Source organism: Cynoglossus semilaevis, chromosome 11 (assembly GCF_000523025.1).
Source record: "Cynoglossus semilaevis isolate Cse_v1.0 chromosome 11, Cse_v1.0, whole genome shotgun sequence".
Taxonomy (NCBI): Eukaryota; Metazoa; Chordata; class Actinopteri; order Pleuronectiformes; family Cynoglossidae; genus Cynoglossus; species Cynoglossus semilaevis.
Window position 1 is genome coordinate 16,225,993 of NC_024317.1, and position 18,468 is coordinate 16,244,460.

General features: G+C 41.0%; 1 protein-coding gene across 1 annotated transcript in view; it reads right to left on the reverse strand.

The window, feature by feature from the left end:
* Positions 1–11,045: 11,045 nt before the first annotated feature.
* Positions 11,046–18,468, reverse strand: part of slc2a1b (solute carrier family 2 member 1b) — a 15,512-nt gene continuing 8,089 nt past the window's right edge. Inside the window, exons 3-10 of the mRNA XM_008320937.3 lie at positions 16,367–16,527; positions 15,809–16,049; positions 15,468–15,630; positions 14,735–14,922; positions 14,543–14,647; positions 14,124–14,225; positions 13,832–14,035; positions 11,046–13,415 (exon numbers count right to left, since the gene is read on the reverse strand). Coding sequence (XP_008319159.1) covers positions 13,215–13,415; positions 13,832–14,035; positions 14,124–14,225; positions 14,543–14,647; positions 14,735–14,922; positions 15,468–15,630; positions 15,809–16,049; positions 16,367–16,527 — 1,365 coding nt within the window. The 3' untranslated portion in view covers positions 11,046–13,214. The remainder of the gene's footprint in view (positions 13,416–13,831; positions 14,036–14,123; positions 14,226–14,542; positions 14,648–14,734; positions 14,923–15,467; positions 15,631–15,808; positions 16,050–16,366; positions 16,528–18,468) is intronic.

Sequence of the window (18,468 nt, forward strand, 5' to 3'; positions counted from 1 at the left end):
ATACATACATACATATACTGTATGTATATACAGTACATGGCCAGGGTAGCTCACACATTAACGTAGTATTCATTCTGTATGATCAGGATTAAATAAGCATATATATACTGTATATATAATGCTATGCTGCACTATTCCACAACATAATAACATAGCATCAGTTCAAGGCTCTGAGCTTGGACATGTATGTATTAATTGGACACGTTTAAATTAGTCATTAGGGAGACCATTCTACAAGTACAGTTTTAATAGGATAAGATGAGATTTTTAAAAAAGCATGAAATGATGACATGACCTGACGTGTCGTGTCATCATTTCTGTAAACAGGTTCCCATGCAGACATTCAGACTGAGGACTGACATGGACTCAGAGTACAGCAGTGAAGACCTAGTTTGGAGCAGGCCATCTGAGGACACCCCATCCTGCCTGTCTGGAGGAGAACATGAAGAGTGTCTAATAGATGTATATTCATTATTCAGGGCCCTGCCTTTCCCTCTTCTGGCAGGGAAATGTCAACATGTGCCTGCACTGAGCTTCACGTCATTCAATTTTAAAGACAAGAGCTAATGAAAGGTTGTTCAACTTGGTTCTTTGGCTTAGCTTTCATGTAGAACATGGTCGTTCTTTCTTTGTCAAACAATACAAAATAACATCACCTGTACAAGCAGCATGACCTTTGAGGTGTTTGCCACTGTAGTAAAAGACAGTTGAATCATTTAGGTATGAACACCAACCACATTCTTTATATCATATAGTGATGGATGTACCACAGTTCTTGATTCGATACAATACTGATTACTTTTTTAACAATCATTTCAATACCAATATCGATATTTGCCCATTTTACCACTTTAATACAAGGTGATCTATTTGCTACCATTAATAAGACAACGATGTCTACAGTTGGGCCTGTAGTTGTCTTGTTGGACTTGTTGTCTTCTGGTCACTGGTCATGTGACATGGATCAGTTCAATTTCACGTATATATTTACATTCATCTATGTGTCAATAAAATACTCTTCCACAAGGTGGTAGCAGATGGCTATAAAAACTTTTTTTTTTGTTAAAAAAGAGAGCTGTGGAAGAAAATCTTTGTGTGTGTCTTTCTTCAATTCCTGCAAATGGATCAGGGTTGTGTTCAACTAAAGAGACCAGGGTTGAGTAAGAAGATCGGGAATAAACTGACACTAGAAGGTCATTGTATTTCATTACATATACTTTTTTGGAACATTTTTCTTTGGCAGTGCAGAATGGGATGATTATGAAGGCAATGAATGAAGGGAAATGAAGCGACCGACAGGCACCATAATTCAGCATTATCCTACAGTGTATTACATTTTACGTATATATTTTCGTAATATATTTTTCCAGTATTCAGCTAACTTCCTCGTGACTTCTCTACAGGAGCTTTCTGGTTTTATTTTTGGGATCTCACTGATCCAGCCACAGGCACGGCCCTAATGAGAGCAAAGGTGAACCGCAGATGGAATTGGTCATCATCACGATGCTTCACAAGTCCGGCCCGGGCTCCTGTGTCAACCACAGAACATTACGTTCCACTCTGCACTGCTAGCATCTGTATAAATAGCTTCTCTACGTGAGTCAGGACGCTCTTGTGTTTGTGGATGGGAGACAGCCTGACCCCGGACGATGGTGGAAAGTGGAAACGCTGGGTGTGATTGCTGCCTTCTCAGCAGCTCCGGGGAACACGGCCGTTCCTCCCTGCGTGTGCACCCGTTGGCTCCTGTCGCCGCTTTTGTGGAGACATCAGTTTTGAAAATGACATGTTTGTTGACAGATGGTTAAATGGAGAGTGGGGCTTCATTTGAAAACATTCTTCTTTTTTTTTTTTTTTTGGACAAAAGAGGGAAAAAAGAACTCAGCTGTAATTATTCATTCTCTCCATTGTTCATGTTTGCCGGTGTAGTGCCTTTGATTTGGCTCTTCCTCTTCACATGAGTCACGCTTTATGCACATAAGAGAGTGGGAGGCTGAGCATCACTGGGGGGAGGACTGATGACAAATTTTATGTGAGCTGGATTTTCAATAAGCCTGAGCAAGTCTTCATCTGCATCTCTGAGTGCTCGCTGTTAAACCTGCTACAGTACATACAGTGTGTGCACTATTACCTGTATACCTGCACTTGTGGGGACATGTTGTCCAGTGGGTTTTTATGTTTTTTTTTTCTTTTATGTTTTTTCTTACACTGTAACTATTTTATGGTTTCTCCCCCAATTTTCTAAAGTCAATATTTGTTCCTTTAAAATGAATTAGCTCACATTAATGTAGTTAGCTCACCTTTGTGTAGTTGTTAAGGGTTGGATTAAAAAAACGTTGATGGAATAATTTGGAATTAGTCAAAAAGTTATACATATTTTATTCTTCTAGTTCTTGAAATCAGTAGTAAAGAAAAACTACAAGACAAAAAAACCCAAAAACCTACTCATCCCACTCACACGCTTTTTTAGTCTTTTTTGTACTGTTAGAAAAAAATGCTGCTTTACAGTAGGTGTTGTTCAGATTTGGTTGACTGTACACGTTTGTCTTGACTCTGATACTTCTGTGTGTTAATTATTCTGTTTTAGGATTTTTCTGACTTACTCTCTTATTTTCCATTTGCTGAAATGAACCATGTCAATTAAAAGTCCTTACAAAAGCCATAAATCCTGCAACGGCGTGTGGTGAAGCTGCACGTGTGCTGCTGTAATTACATTCTGTTTATGAGGTGGGAGGGGATAATATGTTTCATCTCACTCTCTTGCCTGTAAACACGCTCTATATGCTAATTGATACATGTCACAGCACGGGGTTAACACAGACTGAGGATGATGTGCTTTAACGCAGCACAGTCCTAATGGTCTTTGAAATGAATGGGCGGGGAGAACAGCTGAAAAGAAACTGCAGCAGAACCTCCTCTTTTTTTCTTTTCTTTTTTTTTTTCTGGTGTCATCAGATTACAGAGGTTCTCCTGGAGGCGTCTTATCTTATTTGGCGATGCAAGGTGGGATTTTTAAGTAAAATATGTGCCGTAGTTCAAAAAAGGTAATGAAGGGAAATGAAACGCCCGACACCGTAGGCCCCATAAGTCAGTATTATTTTAGAATGCATTAAATGCCTGTCCACATTCCTATCTTCATTCGCTGATGTTATTTACTGTCTTCTCAGTGCCGGCTCGTCAATTATCAGCAGGTGGACGAATGGACCCTGAATGTCAGCGGCCATGTGACTGTCAGCAGCTGTGAAAGCTCTGATGTGACAAGTCTGAAAGTTCATCCATCAGACTGGATTATTTGTAGCACCATTTATCTAACAGATAGTAAAGGATTTATCGATCCACTGTGCTCATGTGGATTTTAACTCTTCATGGATGAAGAGAAGCCACAGTCATTTCAGATCTGTGTCCAGAGTCTCTGCAGGTCTTGTTTAGCAGTATCAGGGTTTGTTATCTAATGTAAGAAATACTTCATTCAAATACTTTAATGATCCCAGCCGGGGCATTTCATTTCAATAAAAGAGTCATTTGAAAAATCCAAATTTGTATTCATATCCACTATCTTATCAACTCCATCTTTCTCTTGATTTCCGGGACGATGTCCCACTGCTGAAGGATTCAGCATGATCGTGCATTGAGAACCCTCATCAATATTAACTGACTGTTACATATGGACAAAGGTGCATTCTCATGGTGGATGCATATAAACAAAGCTGCATTATGCAGATGAACCAGAACTCTAGTTCGCCAAGGACGTAATAACCCTCATTAGAAACTGAAATGAACACTTTATATGTTAGTGTCAAAGAGGGATGGATGGATGGATGGATGGATGGACGGATGGACGGATGCTAATTATATATTGCTCAGGGGTCTTATTTATTCTGTTTAAATCAGTTCTTAACCTGCGTTTGACTGAACCCCAGGGGTTCGGTGAGTCAGTCTCAGGGGTTCGGCGGACACACACCTGACTCACATGATGATGACATGATCACTGAAGGGTTTGGTGAACGGGCATATGAAACTGGTGGGGTTCAGTACCTCCAACAAGGTTAAGAACCACCGGTTTAAATGTATTGTGCATGGTGGATGTTACCTGCACCTGTGTGTGAGTGCAAATGTAAAACAGATTTTCTGAAAGGTAATTCCATTTGAAGACAAATTGCTTCTCACTGCGTCTGATTTACAACCCATTAATCAAAGCTGTCAAACAGACTACAAGTAATAAGAATTGTAGTATTTTTAAGGCGATGCTGTGTGTGTTTGTGTGTGTGTTTGTGTGTATGCTGTTGATAATACAGTATTAAAGTTCAGGGAGCAGCAGCTGGTAGTTTGAAGTTGGCAGGGAATCACTGGTCACCCTCTGACCCTAAAGCCTCCACCTGGTCTTCCCCCGCTCTGGGCTGTTACAGCGGTGTGACTCCACTGCTGCTGGTACTGCTGTACTATGAGCTTGATGTTGCTCCTCTGGGATGGAGGCGGCTGAGGTGGAGGATGGGAATCCAGGGCTCACACTGTGGCAGAGCTGCTGAATAATTCATGTCATCCCCACCCTGCTGACTGCCTCCATGCCTTTCTGCACAGCATCAACTCTGAGCTCCATATCAGCGTGGATGAAAGATCTCTGTCTCTGCTCGCCACTAAATCTTAAATGGGCTGCTCTTTGTAGGTTTTGGACTGATTTAGAAGAAGGGAGGAAGCAGCTGGTTCTGAAAACAGACTGAATTTTTTATCTTAGTTTCTTTTTCTACGATGACACAAATCTGGCAGAAAAGGAAATATAGGTTTATATTGATCCTGCATTAGGAAACTAAAGATATGTCATAGAATGTTTTTTCTCTTCCCTCACAGCGAACAGCATCACCTGTTGAATCTCCAGTGGTAACTGATCATCTTTCTGTATAGAGTGTGAATGTTCTTCTTGTGTATGTGCCCCCCCCCCCCCCCCCCCCCTCCCCCCCCCACCTACCCTAAAGACTTTGGGTTTGGAAAAACTGCTCCCTCAAATTGACCATAATTCCGAGTGTTGGTGAGCGGTTGTTAGTCTCACTACGTGGCCGAGTGATGGACTGGTGAAGATGGAACTCCACCCACTTTCAAACACTACTGAGACTGACGAAGTAAAAAAAAAAGAAGGTTTGAACTAAACACAAAGAGGTGAAGAAACTAAGACAATCTGGCAAAGGACGACAGAGAACACAGGGTCATTGAACACCAAAGGCACAAATGACAGATGAGGCACAAACAGTAATGAGGGCAAAGTAAAGGAGGGCGAGGACGCAGAGTGGAGGAAAACTTGACAAGTTGAACAGGGGGGGAAAAAAACAACACAAAAAAACACATTTATGCTGTACATGTACAGCTCAAGCCCCTGATGTCCAAAAGTTAACTTATAGATCTACATTTTGTCTTTACATTTACTAAATATAGCTATCTATAAGAAACACACCAATCCAACATTCCAGTCCTGATGACTGGCTGTGTATCTGCAGATCTCCAACTGTTGAATGGTAACTCTATACCTCATCATCCAACAGACACTGCAGGCATCAGGCATGACGTAAACATTACTGTAATGTACTTTACATGGTGCGCTGCTAACATATGACCTAGCATGCCTGTGTCACAAACATAAAGTTTGAATAAATACATCTTAATCCAGTATCTGTATAGTTAGCCAGTCCATCATGGGTTCAAACATAAACACCAACAACTATTCACCCTCACATTCACACATACGGCTCTGTTTAGAGTGAACATTTAACCTAGTTCTGTATGTTTCGGGCCAGAAACTGGGGACAACATTCAAACTCCATACTGAAAGACTGGGAATTGAACCAGCACACCAGTGACTTTTCTGTTGTAAGGCAAAAGCACTAACCACTCCTCATTTCAATTCAACTTGGGTTAAATAAACTAAAAGGGAAACAGAAGCACAATCTAAACCAAAATGACTTCACACCCACGTGGCCCCTGTGTCCAGTAACACCAATCCCAGCGTCCTCCCCTGTACAAACGGGAGACTCTAAATTTGTCTGACCTCAGACACTGTGAAGAAAATGGATGAGCCAGAGGGAACACTTGTACTCGTTCTTTCACATCAGTCTCTGTCAAATGTCAAATTTGCTTTTTCACCTCACACACGCCGCCTCGGAGACTGTACACGTCCTCGTCCAGCAGCACAGTTTTTTATTTGCCAATTAATGAGAATGATGTTTTTCTCCTCATTAGAATTCAACACCCTCATTAGAAGGACTCTAGCCCAGGGCTGCTGTTTCCTATGGCGGGTTTCACACTGACAGACCCAGGGACGGACACAGGGTTTATTTACAAATCTATAGAATCTGAAGACGATCTCTAAATATGTTCTGTTTGCTTGGTAAACCGCAGACAATCCAAAATGACTAGTCCCTGTTCTAACAGCTGTTCCCTGGAGACTTCCATTGGACAAAAAAGCAACAAAATATGTTGTGATTTTGATGTTAGTCTACGTGTCCAAGGTCCAGAACATCCTTCATCTTGACCTCAAGGTCTGGATTAAAACCACATTGAAGGCTTAAACTAACAACTAAACTTACTAAAACGAAACTAAACCAGCATGTCTTAGAACAGCTGGGTCACAGCTGAATCTTTATCTGAGTGTCAAAACAACCCACTGCTCTGTGAATTGTGATGGAAAGAGCTGACGCCAAGGGAAAGTCAGCAGCAGGTGAGAGTGAAATATTCAGGAACACGATCGGTGACGACTCAGAGATGTGGTTTACTGTTGTATCTTCACTGAGATAAAGCAAGGTTTAAATGGGAGATTTTAGCGAATAGCAGTGAGATATGCTATGATGTCTGCTTCAGAGACAGTGGACTAGAGCATGGACTAGATCAGAAATGAGCAGATCAGAGTGACAGTTAAGGTGAAGAAGTGACGACAAGGGGTAGATGGAGGAGAGGAGGAGGAAGAAGAAGAAGACGACTCCAGGTTTGTCCAGCGATGACATTTTCTTTGTGACCAAAGTTAAAGGACGACTCCACTCTGCACCACAACAATTTTGTCAAGACATGACGCTGGACATCATCTGTCCTTGTGAAGCTAACAGCCATTTAATCAGACCCTAGATTTGGTCTCAGCATCACAAATGTCCTCCATGCTTCTGTCTCCAGCCTGGGACTTCAGACCAGAGTAGCTCTGTGGTTGGACGACGGTGCCTCCTGCTGGGTTTCTAATGCGTTGTAATTTTCTTCACGCAGCCTTTTTCCTAGATCACATCAAGCCCACAAGGCTGTGGTTGTCTCCCCCAACCACAGCATCATCTTCCTCACCCTGCTTTTATGTTGCCATCACCTCTGCTGCTGCTGCTGCTGCTGTCGTCGGCCTCTGTGTTTCTCTGTCTTTCAGCCTCTGCTCATTTCAAGCTTCATTTAACTGTCATGTTCTTTACACTCTGTCAGTCATGAATGTCTTCAGCTGTCACTGCTGATCTGCAACGTCTGCAACGAATAATTGGCAGGATTGAAAGTTAATAGCAGCTTGGACTCTCACTCACTCTCTCTCTCCCTCTCTCGTATTAAAGAAGGGCTAGGTGAAATAAAAGTGATTCAATCAATTTGGAATCAATTTCGTTTTGATTTTTCAATATTGATCATAGGCCATGACATTGATTTTCCCATGAACCCCAGTAGTCCTGTGCATAATGAAGCCGCAGCGAGTTAAATTTAAAACCTCGTGTTTATGGTTGAGAGAAAAAATAAAGCACATTTATGTTTTGTAACAAACCAGCCATTTTCATTATTTAAGAGCGGACTGAATCTAATCGAATTACAATTTATCAGTTCAGAACCGTACGATAACCTGCCCGACATTAAAGATTCTTAACATTCAGATATAATAGCTAGTAGCTAAAGTAGCTACTATTGGTTGATTTTTTTTGTTTTGTTTTTGTTTATGTAAATACCAACTTGTGGTTCATTTTAGGATTTTATTCTGATCATAACAATAAGTGGGAAAAGTTGAAGTTTGAAATAAATCTGACAAAGCACTTTTCTACTGAAAAGCTGCTTTAAGTTCTGTTCTTTTGCTTTGTTGTAACAACACTGGAGCTTCGGACTATTACTGTCAAGAGAAAGATGATGACATTTAAAGAAAAGCTTCATCTTTCCAAGCCTGGTTGAGGACAGATGAGCCAGAGTGATCAGAAATCTGCATAATCAGTTCTGGGTTACAACTAGTATCAGAACAAAAGGATTCTGTATCAGATAAAGACTCATGTGAGTGTTTGAGTGGCCTCAACGCTGCCCTCTGCCCCTGGGTGACGTGCTCATTAACCAGGCTCTGGATAAACTGTGTCTGTTTATACTGTTGTCTTGTCTGTGTATGTGTGTCAGTGTGTGTGTGCTGCCATAATAATAATTCAGAAATTAAACGTCCCATAATTAAACATTTGCACTCTGAGTAATTACTAATGTTGACTTATGCTCCATGCTCTCTGCTGTAATGTCTCATTATGCTGTTGTAGCTGCTGTAGTTCCTCAAAGCTCTTTGGATTATAATCTGTAACTGCTGTCAGTTTCAGTTGGGTTAAATTAAAGATTTTTTTGTTCACATATTCATTAATTTCTTTCATGTTGCAACTTGTTTTCTGTGTTTATGAGTGGAAATGTTCACCAGTATGGCTACACGGTGGCAAATGTTGGTAGAACATGGTGCACCAGTTTCCATTCCCAGTTGATCTTTCTGTGTAGTTTGTATGTAAAAAAGGAATGGACGTTTCACCCACTAGGTGGCAGTGTGTATGTGCAGGTGAGGGGGCGAAGTTATCGTGCAGACTTACTATTCTTGTTATAAAATTGTTGGGAAGTTTAAATGAGTTAGTTAATTAATTAATTAGTAGTTAGTTAATTAATTAGTATCTCAAGTTTCAGGTGTTCTAAGATTGAAGTACATTTTTAGACATTTTGTTCTATATTTTAAGCCACTATAGTAAAATATAATAATAATATAAGAATTTTTCAAAGTACATCATCTTTCATACTGAAAATGAATACAAATATGCAAATAATATATCGGTTTTTTCTCTACAGTCTAACACCACAGAGTTCGGAAACCTCTGTTGTGGCACACTAGAGATTAACAGCACCCTCTGCAGGACAAGAAAAGTGGTTTGTGCCTAAAGATTCATTGAATTTTACAGTAAACACATTATGTTTTTAAAACTCTTCTTTTGAATATCTGCAGCTCGGTGCCAGAGATGGGGTGAGGCTGGTGGACAGGGAGGGATGTGGAGTTATTATCAAAGAGGGCACAGAGCTAATGAAGACACCACAGGGGCAGGAACAACAAAACCACCAGGACGCCACTGCTCCTGAACCAGCTGAACATCACTCATTACGTCCTTGATCGGGCAGCATATGTCCTGCACACACGTCGTCATCTATGCTACCAACGTCAATAATAATAATTTCTTATGTATTTATAATATAATTCAGTGCTAACAGTAATGGTGCACAAATATTAATTTTCCAGCTTGTTTATTTGACACTCCTGGCTCACACTCTCATCCAGAAACACTTCTGCCTCTGTTCCACTGTGTTACTGCGGCTACAATCACACCGCTATTGTTGCTTCCATTTTTTTTGTATTGTAGTTTAAATGCGACCGCCATTAAACTCTACTGAGAAGACCCCCCCCGCAGTGACCTGCATGCACAGAAGAAGACGAGAGCACGTTCACACCCCAAGGCTAATCTGCGCTTGGCATCAAAATTTGCTTTTTTAAAGAGGTCGCCTGACCTCATGTTCAACATACATCTGTTCCCCAGGAGGATTTCCATCTCCTGCCTCTTTAAACGTGCTGAAATCAATAATGGCTGGACATCAAACAACATCATGTCAGTTATTTATCAGAAAGCTGCCTTTGAACCGTTCTATCCAGTGCCTCAGTGTGGGGAGGGGAACAGCTGAGGGAAATACAGGAGCTGTAGTATCGCTGAGTATCAGTGTTGAAAGTGTCCACTCTGAAGGTTCTGGACAGCCTGGCTGTATGTCTGGACTACTAACTCTCCTGAGATAGTCCAGGATCAAACGTATTCAAATGGCTGCATTTGCCTCGGCCTCTCCTGTATCTAATTATCCCACATACTCCTGACAACCTTGAAAATTGTTTAAAATTCACCAGACGAAGGCAGGACATCAGGATGTGTTTTCAGCTGTTTGCTCTCTGCCACTAACATGCTGCCTGCAACCACCTGACAAAGGTTACAGGGATAGGGGAGAGGGGAGGGAGGGTTCAGTTGTTAGAGTCTAAGGTTTGAAGGGTGACTCTGGCTTTAGGAAGTCAAGAAAAGACCAAAAAAGAACAATCAAACAAGGGAGTGAGGTGAGATTCACACTCTTTACAAGCAGCCGGAGAACACGAGTGAAGAGTCGAAATACTACAATAATAACCAACGATCCAGTTCATCTGAAGGTGACCTCTGGAGGTCAGCTCAGAGTTATTTTCTCCAGCCCAAAAATGTCAAGGTCAAGGTCAAGGACACCTCACTGCATTCTATGACCTCCAACAGTTGGGAGTGAGTCTGCCGAGACGGCACCAACATTTGAAAAACATCACCTATAGACAGAAATGTGTAAAGGTTTTACAGAAGTGTATATATACAGTACTGAGTACATTTTCAAGTATCACTAATATACAGTAAATCTGCAGAGGGCACAGCTGACAATTTGTCGGTAGTGGAATGCAGAGTCTATATACCTAGGACTAAAACGTATCAACGTATTGAAAAACATTCAAAATATTGGAATTTTTCAAACTGTGGAAACATGTAGACAGTCATCCTGCAGTGAAATAAGCTTCTTAGACTTACAGATACACAAATGATGCATTAACGTGGCCTGGGACACATTTGAAAAGTATGGGAAAAATAAAATCGAATCTGGGCCATTTTTGCCCGTTGTGTGATCATACTACGATTTACTTTGTTTCTACTGCCCCCAAGTGGACAAACAAGAGACATTTTGAACAGCGGGCTAAAGCAGAAACAAAAACAAGACTCAGAAAGCTTGAATTCTGTATGTATGCTTTTTTTAATTCAGCCAATAAATCACTGTTACAAGAGTGTAATCCACGCAGTTTACCATCCACATACACACAGAATTTTATAATATTACAAATAAAATTAAAATACACTCTGTGCACTACAGATATAAAATGATCATTAGGCCACGGCTTATCCATATAATATTGGATAAAAAAAATAGAAGTGTGGCAGAGATACACTACAGCGCTAAACATTAGTTAACCTACAGTTTGAAAAACTTCTCTAAAACAGAAATATTCAATCTTAAATTCAAAGAGGGAAAGGCTGCAGTGTGTGTTTAGACTACTGACCTGTGTGAGAAGTTAATATTGCATTACATATTACAATTCCCAAACATCGGTGTATTATATGTACATAAAATACAAAATTTAATTTGTTTTTTGTTTATAGAAATGATGTCAGTGTGTGTGGACATGCACTGTGTTAAGGCAGTTACAGGAGTTCGCTGGTGAAAACGTGTAAGGTGTTTGTTACAGTGCATTCCAACAAGGCTGGGCTGAGATCTAATGAACAACTCTGGTATGATGTACATGTTTTCTTAGACAAAACATATAAAGTTTGAGGACTTAAATATTCACTCACTACTGACCTCAGTATGTTTTTAGAGGAGAATGCGGATACAAATAGAAACAAACAAAAAAAATTAAGACAAAACTCTATGCATTTTCATTTCATCCACATCAGACATCCATTAGCTACTCTTCACTCTCTCTTCAGTAATCGTTTCCACACTGATCACAACAACAACACAATGATGGTGACTAAGAAACTGAATAATAAAGTGCTGCTACAAAAAAAAAAAAAAAAAAAAAGATAACCTTCCCCAAACAATGCACTGACAGGAATACGAGTGATACAGCAGTTACAGACAGTGCCTTGTACAGCACGGTGATGTGAGGAGAGCAACCACATGGTTCACTCGTTTCTTGTTTTTTGTCTTCTTTTTGTCAACAGCCAATGTCTGCAGTGAGTGCACAACCACAAGAAAGACACCATAACGCAATACTGCTGGAAACGAGGCACAAAAGGAGCGTCCACCAGTACAAGGAACACTGCTGGTTTTATGGTTAGAACTTAATCGTCAGTAAGATTGATATTCATTTTTGGTCCCTCGTAAAAACCACGTCACAATTTCTGACAATATTTTGAGAAATAATTCCACGGCTCCTGTTCTGAGGTTGTCAGACTTTAAAGGCACCACGTGTCGTTTCAGCCCAGAGAAATACTACAAGGCTTTACTTCTCAAGGCTGACACACACTGTGACAGGCTGGAAAGTTGCAGGCAGAAGGAATGATGGTTTCAGACAGGCACTTAAACTCACAAATGGTTTGAGAGGCAGAGCTGATGTGGAGTGTGTACTCTTTCCACACCAGAGGAAATCAGATTGGAGAATGTTTTACTTTAGGCCACTTGGACGTGACGCGTACAGAGATTTACAGCCAACATTTAGAGCCAACCTCTCAGCTGTTCTGCTAAAAACTGACGCTGTGCAGATGTATCATCGATAAAAAAGACATATTAATATATATGACCAAAAATACAGCAACAAGTACTGTGTTCTACAGTAGAAAGGAGTAAATCAGTAACAGATAACATTTGACTGACAGATTAAAAATTCCTCACAGTGAAAAACAGCATACGACAGACCTGGAGTGTTCAGTAACTACTAAAGGCACAGAAACTTGTCAGGCACAATTTTTTCCATCGAGCGCCCCCATCTGATGCACAGAGATAGAGGATTTACAGTGCAGGAGTCTACAGTGATACAGCATCCAAAGAAGTATTTTTTAGAGACCAATTCTACAGCTACGGTTCTCTTTGACCAGGAAATAAAAAAAAAACTGTAACAGGCTGCTAAGGACAGAACGTAGGCTAATCAATAAATATATTTAGTCAAACAAGCGTTATGACGGTTAAATTGATGAAAACACTTGCTTTCTTTCTTTAAAACTTTGTTAAAAAACAACCTCCCCTCCTCCCCCATCCCAGTCTACAGCTGTCAGACAACAGCGCTCACTGAGTTTCTCTCTCATATTAAAAAGGAGCTGCAGGAGATTTTGGTGTTGGGAGAATCAAGTGGGACTGCGACCCCGAAATGTGGTGACAGTGTGGAAGTTAAAAAATAAAAGTCTGTCCTAGAGCTGGGAGTCAGCTCCCAGACTGTTCAGCTCCTCCGGGGAGTGCTTTTCCACGTCCATGGCGGCTGTACGGCGGAAACCAGCCGAGATCTCGTCAAATGTCCGGCCCTTTGTCTCTGGCACTTTGAAGTAGGTGAAGATGAAGAAGAGGAGAAGCAGTACGGTGAAGATGATGAACACATACGGGCCACAGATGTCCTGCAGAATGGAGTAACAGCAGATGTCAGTGAGAATTCTCAGAGCCTTTAATGATGTAACAAAACACAACATAATTTAACCATTCACTAAAAAAGTATTTTTTACTTTTTTGAAAGAAAAGAAAAAACACTGAAGATAAATAACATATCACCATCATCTGGCAGATGAGTGTAAATGCATCTTCTGATACCATAATACATAATACAAATAATAAGAATAAATATGTTTATATTTTTGCTAAAGTTGAAACAAACACAGTTCATGTTTTAAACATGTTTTTTCATTTATCATGGAGTTTCATTTACTAAAATGTGACTGATCTTCACAAAGTAATTTTATGTCCACAGTTAAACTGTGTTTTTTAAATTAAAGTATAGTATTAATTTCTGTGTTGTAACTGACACCCTTTGACTCACCTGTACATATTGGAAACTCATTCCCACTATGAAGTTGGCGGTCCAGTTGGACAAACCAGCCAGAGCTATAGCTGAAGGTCTGGGTCCCTGTGAAAACAACTCAGCCACGATGAACCAAGGGATGGGACCAGGTCCGATTTCGAAGAAGGCCACAAAGGCAAAAATGGCCACGATGCTGAGGTAGGACATCCAGGTGACCTGGTCCTGAAATATTAAACAAGAAGTTTGATAAGAAGACTCTTAACTAAAGTTGTTTAAAGATTCACCAGGGGGCTGGTGTTTGTGGACATACCAGCAGAGCCACAGCAACAGTCATGAGGACAGCGGATCCAGCCATTCCCAGCAGCCCCACCATGTGGAGAGACCTACGTCCTGCTCTTTCTACAATAAAGAGCTTAAAAGTAAAATAAAAAAAGAGAAAGTGAGTCAACATTTACAAAGATCTGGTGTTAATAATTGAGTATGTTTTAATCCAAATCCCAGGGGGCACTGTTTCCTCTTAATCTGACTCCAAAATGAGATTTTTTTTAGAATTTGTACTGTACTAAATCTGTGTTCACACTGCAGGCTAAGTGGCTTCAAGCGGAATTTCAACCTGCAACCCAACTGATAATGTCTTATTGTGTGTAAGTGAATGATTTTATTTAAAATGTGAAAAATCACATAAAAAAACCAAACAAATCACGTAAATAAACTTCACACTGTACTCACCGACACCACAGTGAAAGCTGTGTTCACTACACCAGCACCAATAGTGGCGTAGACCGGCTGCTCCACCCCAGCTGTCTCAAAGATTTTAGTAGAGTAGTAGAACACCTAGAGAAACATGAAAAGGTTTTGTTTGACCCTCAGCCTTTACTGAATATCCTTCATCAATTCCTTGGTCGAGTCAAATAAACTCACAGCGTTGATGCCTGAGAGCTGCTGTGAGAGCTGCAGGACGATGGCGACGATGAGCGGCTGGCGGTAGAGGGGCGACGTGACCAGCTCCTTGATGGTGACCTTCTTCTCTCGCATCATCTGCCGACTCTCCTCCTTCATCTCCTGCATGTCAGCACTCACGTCTGAGCAGCCCCGGAGTTTCTTCAGCACTAAAATTTGAAAACACGTTGGCCTGCTCTTTAATTTCTATGGACTTCAGATAATGATGTCTTGACAAATCTTTATTTTTTCTACTTGAGTCTGCTCCAATCTACTGAAGCACCCTGATAAAGGCATATGTTACCACACACTCACTCTGCGCACCCTGGGAACGTCTTCTGTCAATCCCAACACCTCGTACAAGACAATCCAGGCTCTTCTCATGGATGGAGCTACTGAGCTCCACCAGAACAGAGGTGTCCCTGTCTATTATCAAAAAGCTCTTGAAGACCCAGCTATTCGGAGAGCACTTCCTGTCCTAGCAGCTTCCTGTACCTCCCCTCTCCTTCTGCACACCCATCCTAGTTAAGAAGTCCCACTTTCCTAACTAGCAGTCTCCTTCCAAGAGTTCCTCTGTGTAGCTTGATTGTTTATCATCCTCTTGGAGGTCACTTTGGACAAAAGCATCTGGTAAATGCATGGATGTAAATGTTTCCTGACCCAAACTATGCAGTTAAACTAAGTTAGAACAGTGACTCTGTGTGTGTGACCTCACCAGTCTTGGCCTTGTTCTCTTCATTCCTATTGATGAGCAAGAAACGTGGGCTCTCCGGGCACATGGGCAGCAGCACACACTGAATCACTGCAGGTAGGAAGGTGAAGCTCAGGAGGAGTGGCCACAGGTGCTCACTGCCCATGATGATGTCCAGGCCAAATACCTGGACCAAACAAAGGCACGCGGTAGACATAGATATTTACTAACCAAGTCCGTCTTTTTCTAAACAACCACAAATCTTCTGTCAAATAAAAATAAAACTAATGTTCAAACAGCCCATCATGAAAGATATCAAAAACTTACATTTTCATAAATATCTAGATAAACGTCTGCCCACTGACCTGTGCAATTAGGATGCCGACCACGATGCCCAGTTGGTGTAGTGTTCCCATGGCTCCTCTCAGAGCCGTGGGAGAAACTTCACCCACGTACATCGGTACAAAGCCTGTAGAGAGACCAGAGTAGAGGCCGACCACGAAACGGCCAATGATGAGCATTTCCCAGGAGGCGGCCATTTTTGAAAAACCCATCAGTGCTGCTGCGATGAAGGCCAGGACGTTGACAATGAGCATGGAGTTCTTTCTGTGAACACCAAAGGTGAAAGGTCAGTTCAATTCTATTCTATCCTGTGTCGTTTGCATCTACATTTAAACATTTACATTTATATTATATAAATCAATTTATTTATTATTGAATAAAATTGGGGAATCTTTTAAAAAAAACAACAAATAAACCAAACAATTTCACACAGTAAAGTAAAGCCACTGATTTAAAACTCCCCAATGTGATCTTACCTGCATCTATCCTCAAACAACTAAAAGCAGGTCTAAAAGTAATTACTCTGACTGTTTTTGACTTGTTTTTGCTCCATGAAAACCTCAATTAGGGTTTTTTTTTACCTTCCAAAACGGTTGACAAACAGTCCAACAGAGAAGGAGCCCAGGATTCCTCCCACAGAGAAAATGGCCACAGCCACAGACCAGATGGCTGTTTGTGAGCCTTTGGTGATCTCTTCATTGTAGCGCTCCTTCCATGTGTCATTGATGAACTGCTCAATGATCTGCAAAAGTCGGAAACGTTTTTAGTTGTTTCTTTTTTTTTTAAATAACCAAATAAAATGATGACATTAATGATTCACTTCTTTGAGCAGTGATTACTGAGGGAGTCATCAGCCCACCAGTCTCCCTGTATGTCACTGAATCAATGACATTAGAATCAAATATAATCAGATCACGAGCTGTGTTTTTTTCTCCTGCTCATTCCCATATAAGGTGTAAGCTGAGCTGTTGCTAAGTGACCAGCTGAGGGCACCACTGGCTGATCATTATCATTTCCAGGCAACCAGGAAGTTTACCTCCCCTCCCCCTCTTTGTCTCCATTACAGAACACGTTTTGTTTGTATGTTGACAAACACACCCAGCAGAGAAGCTGACACAGTGTAGACAGACGTGTGTGTGTGTGTGTGTATGTCACGGTGAGACGTCTCATATGATTCACTGAGGTCAACATCGAGTCTCTGACATAGCACTGCTGTAACCCAACCCTTACTCCACTTTGGTCATGTGGCTCCAGTCACAGTCTAACATCACATATCTGTTTAGAATGACTTGGCTGCTGTCACAGCTCCATGTCCTGCTCAGGAATGAAATGTGGGCCACATATTTGGCATACGTCCTTGACAGCCTGTTAGAATTGCTGTCATTTATCAAGGGTATACCACTGGCGCAGGAAGTCATATAGAGTCACACGGAGAAAGGGTTATGTCTTTTATCAAGTTACACTCACAAGACCTTGCATGGTGATAAAACAAGAGCATCAGCGTGTATGTGTTGAGGCACCATCTTCAGCCAATCACATCCAACTTTTCTGACTTTGTTTGGCTCTGTGTGGATGCAGTGGATGCAGTCAAGGGTGAAATTGCATGATAATTTGTATCATGTAATTAGGGTAGACTAATGAACTTTGCAGATTAGAAGGTTTAATATGATTAATCACAGGGCAGTGGTCAATTAATCATGATTAATTGCGATAAACTGACCTTCTTAAATCTGGCAGTAAAACTTTGATTTCTGTCTACTGCTGGGACAGAAAGACATATACCAGCAAGTAGATGTGTTGGTTCAAACTTGGTTTTATTTGCGACTAATCCAAATGTGGTAATTATTAATGAGAATGTAATGTTGAGAAAATAATGTAATTGTCCAAATTTAGCTTCCTGGCGTTGGTGGATTTTAGTCATTACTGGTATTATGAACATAAGTAAGTGAAAAAAGTCTGACAAAAACTCAGTTTCCCATCACAGTTACATAAATGGCTGTTTTGTCTGAAGACTCAATAACTGTGGTAAACAAATCTTCCCAGAGTGAAAGAAACAGCGCCTTTGTCTTCACAGGAGGCCGGTGGTTGTTACACACGAACCAAAAAACAGATATTGTGTGTTTTATATTTTGGGTTTCATCCTGATTTAATATGAAGGAGCTGTGGAGACCAAACCAGCACCTGGTTTTCAGCAAACAATAAAACAAGCTGTGTATTCATACCCGTGTGTGTGTGTGTTTAGTGGGAACTGGCTATTGGCCAGTGGACCAGCATGAGCACTTTGGTGTTCAGTTTGGATGTAAAGGTAGAGAAAACTAAAGTTTGATAAAATGTCCTCCAGTATTACATAGCTTTACAGACACTAACAAAGCAGGAAGTGATATGAGACGATTGAGACACAAAAAAATCCTTGCTCACCCCTGTTTAAAGGGCAGCTTTGAAAACCCAAGGCCTCCCAGATTACAGGACCTCAGGAGCAGGAGAGGAGTTGCTGTAATACATGCGTCACAGTCTTTGACAGCGGCAAACCACACACTAACACAGAAAAAACGTACTAGTGATGTCCTGAGGAGGAATCTGCCCTGGTATATTACGAGTCTCGTCACTGGCCATTGACCAAAACAAAGAATTAGGAGCCAGTTGAACAACTTTTTCGTCACCTCAGTGCCATTTTAAGCCGAGC